At 36.8% G+C, this 20,578-nt stretch overlaps 1 protein-coding gene across 6 annotated transcripts in view; it reads left to right on the plus strand.

Annotated features, from left to right (window-relative positions):
- SLIT2 (slit guidance ligand 2) overlaps positions 1-20,578 on the plus strand; it is a 265,875-nt gene that overhangs the window by 150,908 nt on the left and 94,389 nt on the right. For all 6 annotated transcript variants that reach the window (XM_074587691.1, XM_074587696.1, XM_074587692.1 and 3 more), the window contains exons 5-7: positions 5,032-5,103; positions 14,179-14,250; positions 18,163-18,234. In XM_074587691.1, the coding sequence (XP_074443792.1) occupies positions 5,032-5,103; positions 14,179-14,250; positions 18,163-18,234 (216 nt within the window). The remainder of the gene's footprint in view (positions 1-5,031; positions 5,104-14,178; positions 14,251-18,162; positions 18,235-20,578) is intronic.

Consider the following 20,578-nt stretch of genomic DNA (forward strand, 5'->3'; position numbering starts at 1 on the left):
TGGTAATGGGTGAGTGGGGCTGGGAGGTTGAAGGTGCTCTGCTGGCAAGTGAATGTAATGAATGAAGCCCACAAAGTTGCACTAATGAATTTTCTTGAAGGGTCAATGTCTATAGTACTCCACTTCAGACTTAATAATTTGGAATTTATCTCTCTAGGAATGATACAGTAGAGTCAAAATATTTTAGTTGAAAGAAGGCTGTAAGACAACTAGAATCTGCATAAAGATGAATTCATCGAAACATCTTACTAGACCATTGTGTTTTATTAAAAAAAAAATCTTGAAAAATCTTGGCTTTTTTTACTCTACCTGTATACAAAACCTTTTAAAATCAGTCCTGCTGTTCCAGAGGAATGCTGGATTTTCATGTAAAGTCGTGGGCTGTAATAAAAATGGAAAAGAATTTGTTCCAATTGAAGTATCTTGGTCAGATTGCTCGTTTCAAATGTGAAGACAGGTTCCAGCTTTTTCTTTCAAAAATACAGATTTGTTCTTGTAAAAGTAGGATGTTCTGTTGTTTAGTGGCTTAAATTTTACAGAAGTGCTTAGAGGCTCTTTCATTTTAGGGGTACCAAGTGCCATCATAAATTATACCCAATATCCAAATGCTGCCTGTTTTTGAAAAGGGACGTGAAGTTCATAGAATTATTAGTGCAGGAAAACAATGACCTCAGGCTGAAAAGGGGTTTGCACCTTTCTTCACTACAAAATATAAGCCGTAAAGTCAAATCAATGGAACATAATGGCCTGCAAAATTGCCTAGTTTTATCTACAAAACAGATACTTGCCCCATTTCCCCAGAAAGTCACAGTGCACCCTGTGCTGCTTGTGACCTTCTTTTCTGTGAGCAATCTAAGAATTGCAGTGGAACAAGTTAAAACATCATAAAAGAAGACCACACAGCAACTTCTTACCGAGTCCTGGGTCTGCAGTGTGAAATGTAGGTGTAATTTATGCAAGAAGAAAAAGTTGAATGTTTGTTTAAGCCCCTCAAGGTTTTTATAAGGAAAACTTTTTAGACTGAGCAGATGAAAAGTTGAAACAATCAATAAATAATTACTAAAAATTTTTCCCGCTATAAGTAGGCATAAATTGTGAGTTGAAAATCAGTTGTTATAAGAGAGGTAGAATTTTGCAATGAAGGAAGGAATGAATAACTTACACTTTTGTTAGATAAACAATTCCAAGAAAGTTTCACAAACCAGCAGACGCATTGCAAAAAAATTTCTCTTGGAAAATGACATTTGCCAACCTAACTTAGCTCTCCCCAATTTAGAGGGATGCTTTAAACAAGTGCCTTGCACAGGAAGGTTGGGAGCCTTTGCAATCAAGTAGTTCATATTTCAAATGTGCTAAAATTAGCAGGGAACGGTGTACTTTAGTCTACATGAGCCTGTCCTGGTGTTGACTGTGTGGCCCCAGGGGTAAATGTGGCATGCTGTTAGTTTGCTCTCTTTCCCCTGTGCATACACACAGACATACGTATGCACACATACAATCACAGAATTTTTCAGAGTTGGAAGGGACCTCTAGAGATCATCTAGTCCAACTCCCCTGCTAAAGCAGGATTGCCTAGAGCACATCACTCAGCACTGCATCCAGGCGGGTCTTGAAAGTCTCCAGAGAAGGGAGACTCCGCAGCCTCCCTGGGCAGCCTGTTCCAGCGCTCTGTCACCCTCACCAAAAAGAAGTCTTTTCTCATATTAGATTGGAACGTCCTATGTTCCAGCTTGTGCCCGTTACCCCTCGTCCTGTTACTGGGAACCACTGAAAAGAGTCTGGCTCCGTCCTCCTTAAACCCACCCTTTAGATACTTGTAAACATTAATAAGGTCCCCCCTCAGCCTTCTCTTCTCCAGGCTAAAGAGTCCCTGCTCTCTCAGCCTTTCCTCATAAGGGAGATGCTCCAGTCCCTCAGTCATCTTGGTTGCCCTACGCTGGACTCGCTCCAGTAGTTCCCTGTCTCTCTTGAACCGGGGAGCCCAGAACTGGACACAGTACTCCAGTTGTGGCCTCACCAGTGCAGAATAGAGGGGGAGAATGACCTCTCTTGACCTGCTGGCCACACTCTTCCCTATGCAGCCCAGAATTCTGTTGGCCTTCTTGGTGACAAGGGCACATTGCTTGCTCATGGGTAATTTACTGTCTACCAAGACCCCCAGATCCTTTTCTGCAGAGCTGCTTTCCAGCAGGTCCACCCCCAACCTATACTGGTGCCTGACATTCTTCCTCCCCAGGTGCAGGACCCTACACTTCTCCTTGTTGAACCTCGTTAGGTTCTCCTCTGCCCAGCTCTCCAGCCTGTCTAGGTCATGCTGGGTGGCAGCACGGCCCTCTAGGGTGTCAGCCACCCCACCCAGTTTGGTATCATCAGCGAACTTGCTGAGCATGCACTCTGTCCCCTCGTCCAGGTCATTGACGAATATGTTAAACAATACTGGTCTAAGTATTGACCCCTAGGGGACACCACTGGTTACAGGCCTCCAACTTGACCCTGCTCCATTGATCACAACCCTCTGAGTCCTGTCACACAGCCAGCTCTCAATCCACCTCGCTGTCCCCTCGTCTAGTCCACACTTCCTCAGTTTCCTAAGGAGGATGTTATGAGAGACAGTGTCAAAAGCCTTGCTGAAGTCAAGTCTCAGTGCATTGTTTATTGAGGACCCTGGCTCAATAGCTCTTACTTGTGAGTCCTTGCATTCATGCTAGGATTTGCATTTAGTCAAGAAAAGAAAGTTTTTGACCATTGATATTTTTTATTAGATTTTAAAAAATAATTTACATATTGTCTCAATCTTATTCATCATCTTCTTTTTTTAATTATATAAAATGGTGAATGATGACACTCTATTATCTGTCATAAAAAGCGTAATGGACCATTACCCATACCTCCTGCAGTATATATTTATGAGTATGGCAGTGGTTTACATAGATACATACATATATCTGTGTTATAAACTAATCATTGATCGTTATAAAAATCACTACTGCTATCTTAACTGCTTTACGGAAAATTTTTATATAGCTAAAATGTATTAGTCAATTAAACAGAAGTGTAAATATAGATATTTGCTGTTTATACTTACAATGGAATTTTTTTCAAAGGAAGTAGGCTGTTAAATCATGTTGCCGTAACAAATGCTGAAGGCTGCTTTCTCATTCATTGCCATTGAATTTATTGTCGGAGCAGTGCAGTCATATCCCATTTCAAGATTACTTAGGTGGCTTGAAAATTAAATCACAGCTCACAGATTCTCTTTTTCACACATGGTTAATAATAGTAAAATTGGGTCTAGTTTTAAATACACCTTGCAAGATATTGCAGTGCAGTTAGATGAGTGAACTATGAAGGATTTAGTAAATAGAATGTGATTTTCCATAAATTCAGAGTGAATTGGATAAAACAAAGTTGCTGTCAATGTATGTAGAATTATTTTCAAAGGGATTATGTTGATATAAGTTTTGTTAGACTCAGGCAGTGTGGGATTTTATAAAGTCCTCGAATTATTTTTTTTAAGTTCATAAATCTGAATGAGATCTCCAGGAGTGATTACTAATAACTGGAAACATGAGCTCATGCTAGATTACGTTTTAGGGAAAGAATATGTTAAAAGCATGACTGTTTATATTTAATCAACGAAATGATTCTTGCTTATTCACTTCATCTGAGTTAGATCTCTTATATCTATGCACCATTTTGTAATGTTTCTTCTAAAAGCTGTCTCTGAAAAGGTCATCTAAAAGATGTCTCTAAAAAGCAAAACATTGGACAATTTTACTTCTCCTGTTAGGGGTTGGAGTGCATACGATGTGCTTTTGGAGCGAAGGTCCTGATTTGGTTCTACCAAAATGAAATCTACTTCTGCTCTGCAGACTGGCTGAAAACCCTAGTGTAGACACAGCTTGTATGCATCTGATTCATTTCTAAATTTTATTCCGAGGCTCAAGTAAGCCTCTTCATATAATTTCTCGTATTCTTGTGTATACGTTATCTATAGAGATATGCATCTCTGAATGCCTCCAAAAGAAGATCTGATTTTATAATTTTAAGACTACAAGGCAGATAGGTCCTTTTGAAGGCCATCAGACATTTCTGAACCATCCGAGTAGTTTGATCCAGGGTGCCAAACTATAGTCTGAAGTTAAACCTTCAAACTGCACTAAAGACTTTAATCCACTGATCATGTCACTGAATTAATGGGGTTAATAGGGTATAGCATACATGAAAAGCACTGGATTGTAGTTTGGGTTTGTTTTCCTTTTTTTTTTTCTTTTTTTTTTTTTTCTGTCTCTTTTGCTACTGTCGTTACTTCAGTTCTCTAGGTTCTATTTCCAATATGGAACTGTGAAGGCCAAAAGTATTTCTAAAATTTTAAAAAAAGTTTGGTTGATATTGCTAGCAAAAAAATATTCATGAATATCTCTCTTTCAGAAAACACACTAGTTTCAGTTGGCCGGGTCAGCTGGTCATGAAGGAATTTTGGGGAGGAGCATTAGGTATCTGGTGGAGGATGGTTTTTAATGCCTTCTTTTAACATATATGGTGCTTGCCACTGAAACAAAATTCAGAAATATATTTATCTCAGATGTTATACAGATTGATAGTTGTTTCTCAACAGCTTGCTACTTGTTCTTTTTGCTTGTTTTCAGTCTTCCTTGCATAAAGCTGAACACATGATCAAACATTGGATGTCATGGGTTTGGAATGGGTTGAAAAGTAAAATCAAACAGTTAAAAATTAAATCAGTTTGGCCTTTGTTGTTAAATTATGTAATGCTTCTTTTGTTTGGCATATATATTGTTGCTTTGTAAAGGAGATACTTAGTGCAAGACAGATAAACTAATTTGAGTATTATTGCTGCTCCTATTTCTTCAATTACAAATCAGTTAAGGTAATAAAATAAGCTTCATTCAAAACACTGACTGAACTGTAATGGCTGAAATTATTTCCCTACATGTTCTTTTTCTTATATACAGAAATAAATATATATGGCAGATTCTAAGTTTAATTTAATTTTTTTTTTTTTTTTAGTGACCTCAGTGAAAATCAGATTCAAGCAATACCAAGGAAGGCATTCCGAGGAGCCGTAGACATAAAAAATCTGTAAGTATTTTCCTCCTTCATGCACGTATTCTGATGGTAATGCTTTGTCAATACAATGTGCTTTCGTTGTATCAGATCTCTGTTTCCTAAGCACTTTTATAGCTGCTTAAGGAATCTCTGCATAAAATCAACACGTACCATTTGTTTTGGCAAAATACTTTAACGTATCTTACGCATCCTAAAATTACCCTATACAAAATCTAAAACATTGAAATGGAGTTGAATGCAACAAGGCATTATAACTATTTGCTTATGGTAACCAGAGTTTAATATTTGAATGTCAGGCTATTTTAAACATTTCATTGTTTCATGTGGAAAATTTCATTTTGCTGTGGGTCTAAGAGTTTGCCTTTTGTCAGCTTGTATAAAAGAAAGAAAGAAAAATCGTGCTATTATCTAGTTTTGCTAGCATATATTTTTGTACTTCTGTGACTACTTTTCTTACGCAATTTTCTTCTGTGGCAAAATAAGTCTTTTCTAAAAGACAGATATTCGTTTTCCTGGAGATAGTGACCCTGAAGTTCATGGGCAGGTTTTGAATTCTTATGGCTTCTAAATGTGGAAGTATGTGAGTTTCAAGACAAAGGAAAGCAGTGACTTTTCGACTTTCTGTTTAGAGTGGTAGATCATTTTAGTGGACTGAAAGACCTGAACGACCTGAAGACTGTGATGAACTTGCATAGTAGGAAATGGAAGGTCATGCACTCAAAAGCTATAACCCCTGCTGTAAGCTGAGGACTCATCACTTATAAACAATCAACAAAGACAGAGGACGTATACTAGTGGGTTCCAGAAAGACTATGGAGCTGCCAATGTGGTGCAGCTGGGAAAAAATATAATTGCTATCTTATGTGGCATCAATGAAAATAGAGAAGTATTAGGCCGTTATATGAGGGTTTCACGTCATTTCTATTGAAATACTTTTTATTAATTGAAGTTGCCGGGGTTAAAACAGATGAACTTTTTAGTTGTATTACTTGGAAAACAGACTGCTCCATGATTACGAAGGAAACGACATGATGTCATATCCCCAGTAGGAGGCAACTGGACAGGGAGCCCTTTGCATTTCCATCTTCCTGTGATGGACTCTGCTTCGTTCTGCACAGCACTGCACAAAATTCAGTGAAGAGGATGTCTTTTCAAAGATTTAGCAAAATGCCCACGAGTTTGGCCTAGTTGATAGGATATTTAGAAAATTTTAATTTTTTTTATTTAACCATGTTTATGATCTGGTTCTTCCCTGCAATGAAGTCCTACCACTTCTTAACGGAAAAACCACTATGTTCAAATCTGTTCTGTTCAGAAACATGCAAACGCTTCTCAAAGTAGCTCTGTTACTTTCTTTAATTGATGTTTTGTGAGTTTGTATTGAGAACTGGTCTGGTCATTATTTATGGTCTAAAAGGGGCTTGGCTACAAGGAGAAGCCTGCATTTTTCTGTGTGATCTTTTATATTTGAAAATTGATACAGCTACAGAAAGGAACTTTGGTAGTAAAAATAACAGCATCATCGAGAATTTTCTAGTGACAGGGCAGTAATTTAGAATGTAATAAGTATATATGGGTAGCTAATTCCAGACAGGAACCTAAATAGGATGCTAATCTTTAGCTAAGATAATATTTATATCTTGGTGTGCATTTTCAAGGTAAGGATCCTGAATTATGCCTAAAACATGCATAAAACAGTAGATATACCCTTTAAAGTCTTTCTCTTTTGGGAGATAATAAAAAAACCACATTCATAAAGGCCATTGCATTGCCACAAAGGCCAAATCATATCTGTGGCATATAGTTTATTGTGACAGCATAAATACTACAGTTACATCCTTTATGGGTGGTCCCAGGGAGACCAAAAAAAAGGAAAAAACAATCGGAAATCTTTATAATCCCACTACAATTGAAGGTCCTAAGAAATACATTTCTCTGTCTTGTAAATGCTAGCTACGCTCCTGGTCATTCAGGAAGAGCACCTTATATTGTGTGAGGTGTAGATGTGAGCATCAGAATGACGAGTGAGTTTGTGGGGTGAGTCAGGTGGATTCTAGCACAGCATTTATGTAACTAGATCAGGCCGTGGAGCCTTTTCAGAAGCTTGGGCAAGAAGATTTGAACCTTAGCCTTCCATTTAGCCTTGGACATTACACTTAGAGAAGGGTGATGGCTAGAATTGTGCTATTTTTATTTCATTGTTGAAGAAAATTGGGACAATTTGTGAGTGATAGCTGTAGAAAGCATCATTCTGCAAAAGAAGAAAACTATGAAGTGTAGGAATTTAGGATCTATTGGGTGAGTAATTTAAGGTCCAGGAACGAAATATTTGTGTATACTTACTGAGAACTGTCATATCGGAATGAATATTTGTTCTAATTTCAGCATTTGTTCTGTAATTGCCTAGTGGTTGAGCATAATGTTAAAGATGTTAACCAAACATATAGAAGAGATAGGTGAAGGTACAACCTGTATTAAAACATGTTGTAAATTCAGGATTTGCTTTTTGTACCAACATTAATTACATCAATTTCAATATAAATTACAGAGACGTTTTTTTTAAATGCAGTGAGTGGTAACCATCCCATCTAGTAAGCTTTTTCAAAGGTAGTTAACAAATCTTACAGAAGTTGACCTGATTACATGTTTTGTTTTCCTCAATGGAGACTCACTGTTTTCTCACTCTCTCTAAGTATTTCCCCATCCAAACCAGGAGTTGGAATATTTGGAAAACATTCCTTCTAGTCTTCACAGATTAAAGGGAATTAGATGTTAACGCAGCTTATCTGAAGGAAATTGCTTCCTTTAGGATTGATGATACCACTATGATCTTTTGATTTCCTGCTAATACGTTAGCTCTAGATGTTTCTCAGAAGAAGCTGTCTAGTTTCCATAAAACGAGGCCATCATACTTCCTTTCTGGACATCTTCTTAATAACATACACAGTACAAATTCTGTAGAAGATAAAAGCAAAATGGTCAAGGTATTATTAGAATTGATAAGACAGGAAACCTGCCACACCTTTATAGTAAAAATAACAAAATCCCAAGGAACCATTAGCCCACACAAACCAACTTTATATCTAATTGGAATTTCCCATTTTCCCTTGTTTCTTGCCTCTTGTCTTATAACTGAGAAGAGTCTGGCTCTGTCTGTACCTTTCCTTTAGGCAATTGTACACAACAATAAGATCTCCCCTTCGCCTTCTCTTCTTAAGGCTGAACAAATGCAGTTCTCACAGCCTGTCCCTGAATGTCACCTTCCCCAGCCCTCCCATCTTGGTTGTCCTGGTTGGACTCAGCCCAGCATTACCAGTGTCTGTCTTCTACTGGGGAGACTGAGACCATGTGCACAACTCAGATGTCATCTCACAAATGCCAAACAGAGCATCCCAGCTTCACGCTCACCCATACAGCCCAATTATTGGTAATGAATCAAGTTCTTCAGAAGTGACAAAAAATGAATCATAGAATGGTTTGGGTTGGAAGGGACCTTGAAGATCATCTAGTTCCAACCCCCCTGCCATGGGCAGGGACACCTCCAACTAGACCAGGTTGCTCAAAGCCCCATCCAGCCTTGTCTTGAACACTTCCAGGGATGGGGCATCCACAACTTCCCTGGGGAACCTGTTCCAGTGCCTCACCACCCTCACAGTGAAAAATTTCTTCCTTATGTATTACCTAAATCTACCCTCTTCCAGTTTGAAGCCATTATCTCTTGTCCTATCACTACATGCCCTTGTGGAAAAGTCCCTCTCCAGCTTTTTGTAGGCCCCCTTCAGGTACTGGAAAGCTGCTATAAGGTCATTTTGCACTGGGCTTCCAGTCTGAGGAATATGGGATACTGGGAACTGGAACAGTCTGAGGAACTGGAAGCCCAGTATCCCATATTTTGGCAGTTCAAATGTAGGAAAAAAGCTAGCTACTCTTCTCAAAAGTCTTGATTTTCTTGTTCAAGGGCAATGACTTGAAGAATTATCCACTTTTAGTATAGATGCTGATCTGGGACTTGACAGAAATTAGGGTGCAAATTCTGGAAATATAATTCTGAAAGTTACTCCTAACTTACTACTTTTTAAGGGAGAAAAACATGCACCAAGAAGCCAAGGTCTTCAGAGAACACAGTGGCACCCACTGTTTTTTAAAAACAAATAGAAATTATCATATAAATTGGAAATTACATACAGATTTTTTAATATACATGTTAATGATGGTTTCATAACCCTTCCTGGTGATACGATGCTCACACTGGATGTGAAAGATGTTTAAAATCTCCCCAACCTCAGGAATCTTATTTAAGATGGTAAGAAAATGCTTTAGTGGCATAGATTTTAAGTTTGGATGGGTTGTTTCTTGAATCTGGTTACTAGGAAAAAAAGTAATTAGGCTTGAAAAGCAAAGAAAGAAAGGTGTACACCACTGAAAGAACAATAGTGCTATGCTCCGTTTTTGAGAGGTAGATTTTTGCCCCTGCTCTGATGATTTTGATAAAATTATGTGACAATGTTAGTTGAATAAAACCTAAGCAGCTGAAGTAGGTGTGGTTTCATCTGCTAAGAAAAGTGCCAATACTTACACAAAATTTCACATGGTGTCTGAATTTACCCTAACGAAAAATGTGGCCTATGCTTTTACAAGGAAAAGTACCAAATGTTGCAGTGGTTTAGGTAGTTTCCCATAGATTTTTCTGTGATAATACAAAGCAAACTGCAGTAGATTAATTTGAACTGAGCTGATAAACTCTGTTGTAGGAAGACTTGGATTCAATCTTATCCTTAACTTTTATTTGGTTATGTCAAGTACTGAGAATAACGTAAATCCTCTTTGAAGATTTGAATTGTAAAGAAAAGCAGTTTATGCTTCTGTTTAGTGTTAAATTCTCATGCAAAAGTTAGTTGGGCTCTCAGGAGCCTTTAGGCCCTCCTGTATCTATGTGGCCTTAGGAAGGGAGGCTGCTCTGATTTACTAAGTAGGGTGACATAATCATGTCGAGGAGACTTGCAAGGAGGTTTGTTGACATGTAGAGTAACTAAGGAGAAATGGTGCTACAGATTTTCTAATAAATATTTAAATAAACTACTCTAACAGAATTTTCATGGAATATGTGCTGAATATGGCTTCCATGCTAGAACAGGAATATATTTGCTCCCCATGTTATAATAGCCTTGATGCTGTTTTTCATCTAATTGCTAAGTTGCATTATTTCTGGGAAGTCATACCGATGTGATAGTATCTTTCCATCACATCATAGTTTACAGATTGTTCATTCTGTGTTCATCCTCCTTTTCATGGCATTCTCCTGTTTCATTTTGTTCTCCATATTTTTATTTTCTCCTGGAATATACTTTTTTTTTAATTTGCTCCTGGTTTAGCCAAGTAGAGTGCTGGATAATTTTGAGGGCACAGAGCTGTTGAACTATAGATCCGTTCTCCCATTTCTTCTAGTTTATTCAGTAAGTATGCCTTACTTGGAAATATTTGTGAGTCTTGCTTTTTAATTTTGGATAAAAGAAAAAGGTTAATCATTTACTATATTATGCATATTAGGAAAAAAAAGCATTCAAAATGTTTTACAGAGAAAATTTAACAAAGAACAAAATGAACTACATTAGCAAAATAAATGACGAGTAGAAAAAAAGCACTTGACTTCCAAATTGAAGAATAATCACAGTAAGTAGTAATAGTCATGGGAAAAAAACAGTTCTCTGAAGTTTGATAAAAAACTTAGAATAAATTCTTACATGATTTTGTTACATCTTTCTCAACTAATGCCTCTGAAGTTATTGATTCCTCTTGAAATTGAAATTGAGAAGGGAATTGAGAAATAGGAAACATAACTCAGTTCTGTTGTAAAAAATACAAGGAGACATTAAAAACAGTGACTGTTTCCAAAAATTTTGTTGCAGTGATAAATATTGTGCACTCTGTTCTTTTCCTAAGGAAGAATTTTAATGATGCAACATCCAGCGTATAATGTGCTAAACTGGAAACATTTTTCTAATTGTTTTTTACTGGGAAGGAGGCTATCGTAGGGATCTAGAAAAGCTTCTGACTTTTTCTCATGACTTCTTAAACAATGTATAGCATTAAGTTGATACACTAAGGGAATGTAATTGTTTCTGAACAAAGGAGAACGTAAAGCTGCACAGCGCCTCTCTTGCATGGGACCACGGAGTGTCCTCAAGCCGTGAAGAACAGGAGAGGAAAGCAGACAGATCGGCTGAAATTGCCCCAACTTTTAACGCAGCCTCTATGAATGAGTAAAGAAGGGGTTTTGTCAGTCAGATAACAGTTTTTTCTGTGTGAGGGTAGTAGTTTTCTAATGTATGCAACATCTTCTGTTAGTCACTAAATGCTCTTCTTGTGGTATAACACAGTTTATTTTTAGATATTTATTTATCATTATCTGGTAGACAACATATGCTAAAAGGGAAGAAAATATAAGTTAGCAACATGTTTCTACAGTGTAAGATGCATCAGCAAAAGTAATAAATGAAAAGCATTTTAAAGCAGACATTTTCTTATTAGGTGAATGCTTTTTGTGTAGTTCTTACTAGTTCTTATAGCTGAACTCACATAAACATTAACGTTTCAAATGTTTATGTCATAATTCATAGCACTCACACAGATTTGCTATCAGGAACCGTTCTTATCCAAAAAAATTCAGACTGCTTCAGTATATCTGTTAGAGGGACATCATAAGTTAATGCTATACTGGTTGTGAAATATTGTCCAGCTTTCCGTTTGGATTATATAGGCAGTGGATATCTTTACCTTAACACAAATACCATAAAGTGCTATTCAAGCCAGGCACACAATCTTCAAAGTCATGTACCTTTCCTGGCTTAAAAAATATATATCATGCCAATTGTTCTTCATGGTGTGTGTCTGATCGCTTTATATCATGGTCGTAACTGATGGAAGATCATATAAAACATAAAGATGGTAGTATCTTTCAAAGCCAGTAATTTATAAAACTAGGAAACATTTCTCCTCTCTCACCCGCAAAATTCTTTTCCCCCACACCGAAACCAACTAATTAGTTCAGTGCAAACAAAGTAATCTTTCTGCTAAAAAGATTTAAATGAAAGCAACTCACCCTTCACTAAGGTAGTGGTCATGGTGACTCATTAAAGGAAGAAGTCCAAAAGTTTTCATGTGCACCACAACTGCTGCCAGTCTAGTGGAAGAAATCTGCCTTTCAGTTTGTGTAGGACAAGATTTGCTCAAGTGCTTTCTCTACTGTTAAAAGATTTTCCTTTCTGTATAATATGGATGATTTAGAAGAAGCTGTGTCAGCACTGATTTATACATTGACAGCTAAGGATAATAAGATATGGGCAAACATACAGCTCACCCTTTTACAGATTAACCTGCAGACTGCATTAGGCAAATTTGATGGCATTAAAAGATTTTTCCAATTTGTCTGGAAACAGTTTCTCTTTTGTATCGTGTCAAGGGTAACATTTCATGCCATTGTACTAATTTAAATAGCTTTGATAAATTGTTCAAGAGGTTAGAGAATTGTACAGTGTATATATTTTACCTCTTTAAAATAAAAAGGCTATTAACTTAATTGTTAAATGAAATTCGTTAGTAAAAATTGAAGGAGCCTGAGAAAGTAGGCTTAAATATTCCAACACTGCAGCACCGGTGCTGTAACATTGCACCAAAATGATTAAAGATCATATTCAGGAAATGATAGTTTGCTTTTAGCTTTCAGTGTACAGAAACACAGGCACTGTTACAGTTATGACAATATTTAATTCCTGTGTAGTAGTAATTCAGATGAAAAATGTGGATGAAACTAGAAGAACTTTATAGAAGTTGGTACATTACACTCAACAGTGGGTGTGATGATTTATTAATAAAGTAAAGCATTATCATAGATTCTGAAGAATCACAGAAAATGCTTTAGTAAAAGCCTCATTAGCCCTGCTAGCTAATATATAATTGAAGACAGAAGGGCAGAGTTCATTTGTATTTTGTTCATTTTCTTAGTATTGTTCACACACATTTACTCATATATATTATCCAACACTGACAAGTTACTGGCTTGGAGAAGATCTTTTGGTGGTTTAAAGTGAGGTTGTATCATCTTTGCTTTGCAAGACGTGCCCTGAAATGCGCAAGGAGTGTTACAGTATTTACAGGAAATCCTTTTATCAGCAGAGAAACCGGGATTTTGTATTTGCAGATGTGTTAATCTCAGCAGACATTTTTTAATTGGGCAGTGTGTACTGTATCAATGTTTTGAATTGAAAAGGTAATAATATTCTTCAGGGAAAGGAATGTAAATTTTTCATAACTTCATACTTAAAGATTAATAATGTATGGGATGGATTGCTGAGTTTTATGTCCAGAATTCAAGTGCTCCGTTGCAACATCCTATCTGCATATAATTGCAGAGAGCACAACATACTGAAGGTTACAGCAGAAATACTAGTTTCATTTGGAGCAGAATTAAAGGCGATAAGTACCCAAGTAGGTAAATGCCGTGGACACTATTATTTCTATGTTTAGAAATATTCCAGAAGGTAATTATTCTAACGCACACACACACACCCATCACGCCCCCGCACCTCCCACCCGGTCCAGGCGTGCACACACGCAGAGGGACCCCTAAAAGTGGTGTCTCTCGCCGGTCCCTGCCGCGGCGTGTGGAATTAACATGCAGCTGGGCTGCTCTGATAAATGGATTCTGTTAGGTCACCGAGGGGATGCGTGTGACATTAAGTGATTTACCGTCCTTTACCTTAATGAAATTGTTTCAGCAAGATGACGCTGAGAGCTTTTAATGGATAGCTTTTCTTGATGTAATGAAATTGCATTCCTTTGGCATTTAATATAAGGTGCGGTTATTATTTACTGGAGCTTTCCCAGAGCTGCTGTTTTTGCGCAGACAGTTGAGAACAAAAAGGGATTTCTGTGGCAGCATCCAGGCCAGCGCGCGGCGTGACAGGCTCCAGCGTGAGAGCGGTTTTGCGAGAGCGTTTGGGTTCCCGTGGCCCAGCTCTGCCACCCCTTCCACAGGGCTGCCGACGACGCTCCTCTCCCTTACAAATACCTTCCTAATCTCTTTAACAGGCAACTGGATTACAACCAGATCAGCTGTATTGAAGATGGGGCGTTTAGGGCTCTGCGCGACCTGGAAGTGCTGTAAGTATTCCTCTATCTCTTACTTGTAGCAGGAGCTCAGTATCTGGGGAGTACTAATGTAAAAGCTTATCTACGAGCTGCAGCCTGGTGTCAGGATAGTCTCGTGAAAAGATGTCTTAAAATAAGCCACTGCGACGTGCTATAAAATGGGAAAAATGTGTGGAGAGGCAGAGATATTCCTCTACTCTGCAAGACAACCATTACACACAATTTAAAAAAAAAAAAAAAAATGCAGATGGCAGATACTGTAAGAAAAGAATATATTTCCTTTTAAAATGGGGGGGGGTAGTATTAATGAATCCAATTAATTTTGTAAATTATCCATCACCGTTGAAGTGCTGAACATTTTCAGGATTGCCTTTGTTGTGTATTCTGACATTGATTTGATATTTCAGGCTCTGTTTAAGGAACAATATACTAGGCACTTTTCTACCAAACACGAGTGTTATGTGTTAAGATGTTTAGCATGTCCACATTAACTCCTTTTTTAAACATTCTAAACCTTATGTGTATGAATATATATATATATAGAGGTAGAAAAGTACCCTTTTTTGTCACTGAAGGTTAGTATTGCAATACACTTTTGTATACTTTTTCTCACTGTCTCGAAGTGGCCATCAGTGAGGTTAAAGGTAACAACATTATCATCAGTGACCTCTGACCTGAAAACAGTTACTGTAATGAGCAAAGTGCCTCACTTCCCAAAGAATTTGAGGCACAGGACACATTCCTGAAATATTTGCTCTGTCAGTCAAAATGTCACATTTATTCTGGTCTTTCTACATGAAGAGAAGTGAAAGACTGTGTTTCGGTGAGTTACTTCATGGTAGTTTGAATCACTTAGTAAATCACAACAGCTTGTGAGGGGGTGAGGGAAGGTGAGGTTTTTTTGTTTGTTTGTTTGTTTTAAGATTCTGAAATAAAGAAGCTTCTCTGGCAATAGATAGTGTCTGTATGTCCAAGAAACTAAATATGTGAGCTGCTGGCGGTAAAGTTTTTTATTATTAAGCAATAGTTGCTCTTTCTTATGAGTGAATGGATCTGACAGCTAAATTTGATTTTTTTATGTTGTAATTATAGAATAACAAGCCTATTGTTAACTTTCTGGTATAAAGCCGTGTAAAATCTACTGTAGGTTCAATATTACATCTAGTTGTGAAGTTGATGAATTGTTGGTTGTCTGTCAGTAAACCTGATGTTCTGTGAGCTTTTTACCTTCAGAACTCATATATATGACAGAGTAACTTTTCCAGTGATGGCTTCATCTGGTTATTATGTTTTTTTAATACAAGCCTTTCATCACAAGTGAAAGTGTTAAATGTATATTTAAAAAAATAAACAAATATTTTCTGCATTTTTTAATGCTTGCAATTTGTGGTGTTCTGAAAAGGTCATCCTTGACAGTTGAAGTCAGTGGTGAAATTTTCACATCGATTTCAATGAATGCAAAGAAGGAAAAAAACTTTGTTAAAATAATAATCTGCTGCAAAAGTAGGCTGTTAGAGTTTTGTGAATGAATATACATAGAATATTAGCATTGTTCACATATGCAACTAAATGTTCACTATCTTGAATTAGGTGATAACCAATGATGTAAAGATTAAGTTTTTAAAAAATTGAGATGGATATTTCAAACAGTACTGCAGAGTTTGTATCTAATTCAGCTTCTTTCCAATATGGCTTAGAGAATGAAAGATCAGACCATAATGTATATGCACTGAGTAGCAAATAAAACTACATATTTTGTTTTCATTTGGAGCTAATTATTCTACCTAAGCCCAGAATTTGTATATTACTTCAAGCTACAAGTATATGATAAAGCTTTTAAATAATCTTTAAGGTTACTTAGGTTGTAATCCTGTTTAGTGACAGTTTGAAATGTTTTCCAAAGTAACAGGTCTTATATATTGGTTAAATAATTGCGGAATCTTAGAGGCCATTAGTGTTAAAGGTACAAAATCAACATGAAATCTGGACAATTCTGAAAGACAAAAGCAATTATAATCCTCCCCGTGAATTTCTGTGAAATTTTGTTTTTCCTTTTTCTCTTTCTCTTTCTTTTTGTCTTAAGAGAAAATCTGCTGTACTGGGGAAACAGTGAATATAGGAAAATATATAGTGCTGTCATATTAAAAAAATGAAAGTATCTATGAAATTAAAAAAATGTCTTTCAGTCATCGCACTCTTTGCAATAATATGTAACACTTAGGAAAAAGTATAGAGCCAACTTTTTTTTAATTACATCTCTGTAATGTAATTAAGCGTTTTCATCATTAGAAGTATTTACAGAAATTATTTAATTTCTTGTGTATCCCTTACATCTACTGCTGATACGTTTCTGTACCCTTGCAAAAATAAATTAATAGCTCATATATACAAAATAGGGAGGCAAACATCAAAATCTAAAATTGAAAATTAAAACATTTGTAGATATACCTTCTTTAAACAGCTGACAGCTACCGATTTCCATTCCCTTCATTGAAAAGATATGATTTTGAAGCCTTGTAAAAAGTCACGCAGGAAGAACTAAGGGAGCTGTCATTTTTCATGGGGACATTGTAAGAAAATCCTGCCAACATTTACGGATTGTCATTTACTCATTAAGAGACCTTTTGCGGATATACCCACTTGGCCATTTTTTTGTTGTTTCATTTTTGTTCTGTTTTGAAAAGGGCACAATTCTCCGTTTTTCTTCTTCTTTTGATTATTCTCCTCTTTGTTTATGAAGCCCTAAGGGCACACAGGGGAGATCCCTTATGCACAGTGAAGAAAACATTTAGGACGTGGAATGAGTAAGCACACAAAGGTAAAATGCAGCACATTGCACCAGTAATTAATTGCTTGGTTAGTGTGGAGGTGGGTAGCCTGATCCTGATTGGGGTGCTGCGAATTTACCTTTCTGTGTTTTAAGATCAGAGTGTACTTCAAAATTTATTCAAAATGAGCAAAAATTACACTTTGTGGTTAAAAAAAAAAAAAAAGAAAAAAGTCAAACACTGTTTGTTTCAAAAGGGAAAAAAGATTTGGTCCGTGGGAATTATTAATTTTTAGTGCCACAGTTACGTGTTTAAAATCCCAGAGCACATTCTTCATTCTGCTCAAATGAGTAATCTCTAAGTCAAAACTGTAAATTCTATCGCTTGTTACCTTGTTCTGGAGTCAAGCTTGTTTGCATTTTATCTGCAGCCTAAAGAAAATATTTAACTGCAGGATCATTCATAAAGTTTCATGATCTTTACAAACTACACTCACAGAGTATGACAGGTCTGTGTTAGCCAACAATTGGCTAAGATTTGTTCCTAGTTTCTATATCAAATTCCAGGGACTTTATCTAAAACTTAAATTATTAGTTTACTAAGGTATTAAGATGCCTGACTCCTTCCATTGTGTAGCAGAAGCTTCCCTATTGTTTGTGCAGCTCTGGATCATCTATAGCAGCTCTGTTCCATATAAAATCTAATTGCAGCCCAGAGTTAATCTTTTCCTAAAAATCTTGAAAAAACAGGATCCTCTTACATCCTCTGTCAAAAAATACAGACTCTCAGAAGCTAGAAAGAGAAACCAGAGTCCTAGAATCTAGTTATTTTCTCCAAGAACTCTCTTTTTTACATCAAGATGACAAGCTTAGCTTGAATGCCATAGATGTTCTCAACATTGGTGGAACCTCTGTTTAAGCAAGTCATAGGTTACTGGGACCTCACATTACTAAGGATTACTAATGGAATGGTCAAACCATAGTGTTTTACCAAGGATTGAATAGGGAGGGAAAGTATATCTAAAACCATGGTTTTTTTCCTGATACCTATCCGTAAAAACAGTACACTGTGATCTTCGTGAGCTATGCCTTTTTTAAAAGTGTCATAAATGTGACGTAACTGTAACATGTTAACGTGCTTCTTCTTGACTTCGCAGCACTCTCAACAATAACAACATCACTCGACTGTCCGTGGCAAGTTTCAACCACATGCCCAAACTCAGAACATTGTAAGTAGTCCCAATGAAACTGGCTGCCATTTTTATCAGTCCCGTATATCATTTTTACCTCTATCAAGTTTTGTCAGTGGTCTATAAATAGGTATACAGGCAAAGAAAGCTCAGTTAAAACAATATTAAGGTAGCATGAGGTTGATGAGTGTGAAGTCTGTGTGTGCATGGCAGCTAATTCTGAAAGATAAAGCTAACAAGTGACCCCAAAGCTGATACTTGGGGCTCAGGAGATAAAGAAGCAGTTGCATCCTTTTCCAGCTTTTTTAGGATGTGGGGTGAATTAGTCTATGAAAATGGTTTCATGGCCTTTTCCCAACTGGGTTTTCCATAGTGCTGTATTCAGTCACAGAAAAGCTTCACCTTCTAACAAAAAAGATGGGTGCAGGGGGGATTCTCTTTTGTATGTTACAGCTCTATAGAGAAAGAAATTGATGTTTTTTGAAAGTCAAAAATTTGTTTTACTTTGAGCTATTGAATGGGTCACATTTCATTTAGGAACATGGAAGGATCTTTGATTGGCTGTCAGATGTGATAAATGGGAAATCTTTATGCTTTTATTACTGTACTGCTAGCAGACCTAATTAAACTAAACTGGCTCTCCAACATTCTTTGTAACATAAAATTATAGCATCATCCGGTAGTGCTATTATAATTAAAGTTGTGTCAGCATTTACAATAAGGTCCCCAATTTTAGAGGTTATGACTTTCACAGAAGAACACTTCAGGCTTCTAAAACAAAACACTGTGAAAAGAGTGTGTATGCAAGTGTTATAGTTTGGCGTTATTTCTTTTGTGTGTTTATACTGAACTAAGAATAAACGTATATTGTGTTGAGTGGCAAAACCAGAATGTATCACGGTTTAGTCCTGAGACTCTCTTTCAAGCAGGTTTTCCAGTGAAGTGGGAATCAAAAGTGAATGGGATGTTTCTATCAGAGTTCAAGAGTAGCTCTTACTGTTAAAAAACTACTTTTACAAAGAGCCTGTCCATTTTCTTTTACGCATGTTGGGTTGCACAAATGTTCTGAAATCAATAGGGCTATTCACTAGAGTTAACATACCTTTCGTAACTGAAGAGACTTCAGTGAGTAGTTCAGTTGATTTCATAACAGAATTGTAACTATTCTTGCTCGGACAAATACAAGAGTACTTGAATTATGGTGACCATGGACTTTTGGTCGCCTCGGTTATATTTTGAGAGTAGAATTTCATTCCATTCTTTCGGGTCTGAGACTTCAAAATGTGAATGTTTGTGCCTCTTTCAAACCTTCAAATACAGTTTATATTCTGAACCACAAATTACAGTGAATCAAATTAGCAACGTTTACACTTTTTTGGTGGGATATTCCATCTTTTGAAAATCTGGTTTAGAAACGAAAGAAAATGGACACACAGAGTCCTAGATTATAGCTGTACCATCCCATTTGCAGTCAGAATAGGCTTGTATAACTGTATTGATTTCAGTGGCATTAGTTCTGATTTGCAATGGTGTTCTTGCCTACAGCTGGCCACAGATTGCACTGAATGACTGTGCCGTATTGCGAGCTGTGTTTGCAAAGCACCCTCCCAAGAATTAGTACAGGAAAATACATTGCCTTTAATTCCTAGTCATTTATGGGGAAAAAAAATGTAAGCGAGTTAAAATCTTTTGTTTATGTTGGTTAACCATTTCATGTTGCTTTACAGTTGGCTTTTTAATGGATTTATTAGACCCCTTGTCTAAATTATGATTTTCTTGCACTTCCTTTCCAGTTATTTAGTCAGGATTGAGCACATTAACTAAAAGGGACCAAAATGACATTACTCTTATGGATGATTCTGAGTAAGGATTTGATTTATAGCAGTGGACATCCTTTTCTGTAGTTTGAGAAAATGTAAAAGCCAGAGAAAAGTAATTTACCTAATTCAGTGAATACATTTGTCTGATATTTTATCAATGGAAAAGTGCTTTTTGCCACTTGGCAAGGAGCCATGGTCTTGTGTTGGACCCTGCCAACAGAGAGGCGACTTACTTAATTCCATCACTTGCTGCCATTTGGTCTTTTAATTTCAGGCGTTGCTTAGAACGTAGGTCCCTAGGAGCCAAAAGCAGCTAATCCCCCTTTCTGTGTTTAAACAAAAAGAGAGGAAATCAGAAGAGGGATGTGAAAGAAGGTATTTTATATTGAGTTATTACTCTGTCTTGTTCAGCAGAAAATGAATATGACCTGTTAAAGGGATTTTGCAGGCTGTTTCTATAGAGACTAATAATGGCCAGACTTACAGATATATCTAATTGGAAACCAAATCTTTTATTAACTCTTTTTTTCTGACAGTATATTATCACTACAGGGCAATTTACT

The sequence above is a fragment of the Larus michahellis genome, chromosome 5 (genome assembly GCF_964199755.1).
Source record: "Larus michahellis chromosome 5, bLarMic1.1, whole genome shotgun sequence".
Lineage (NCBI taxonomy): Eukaryota > Metazoa > Chordata > Aves > Charadriiformes > Laridae > Larus > Larus michahellis.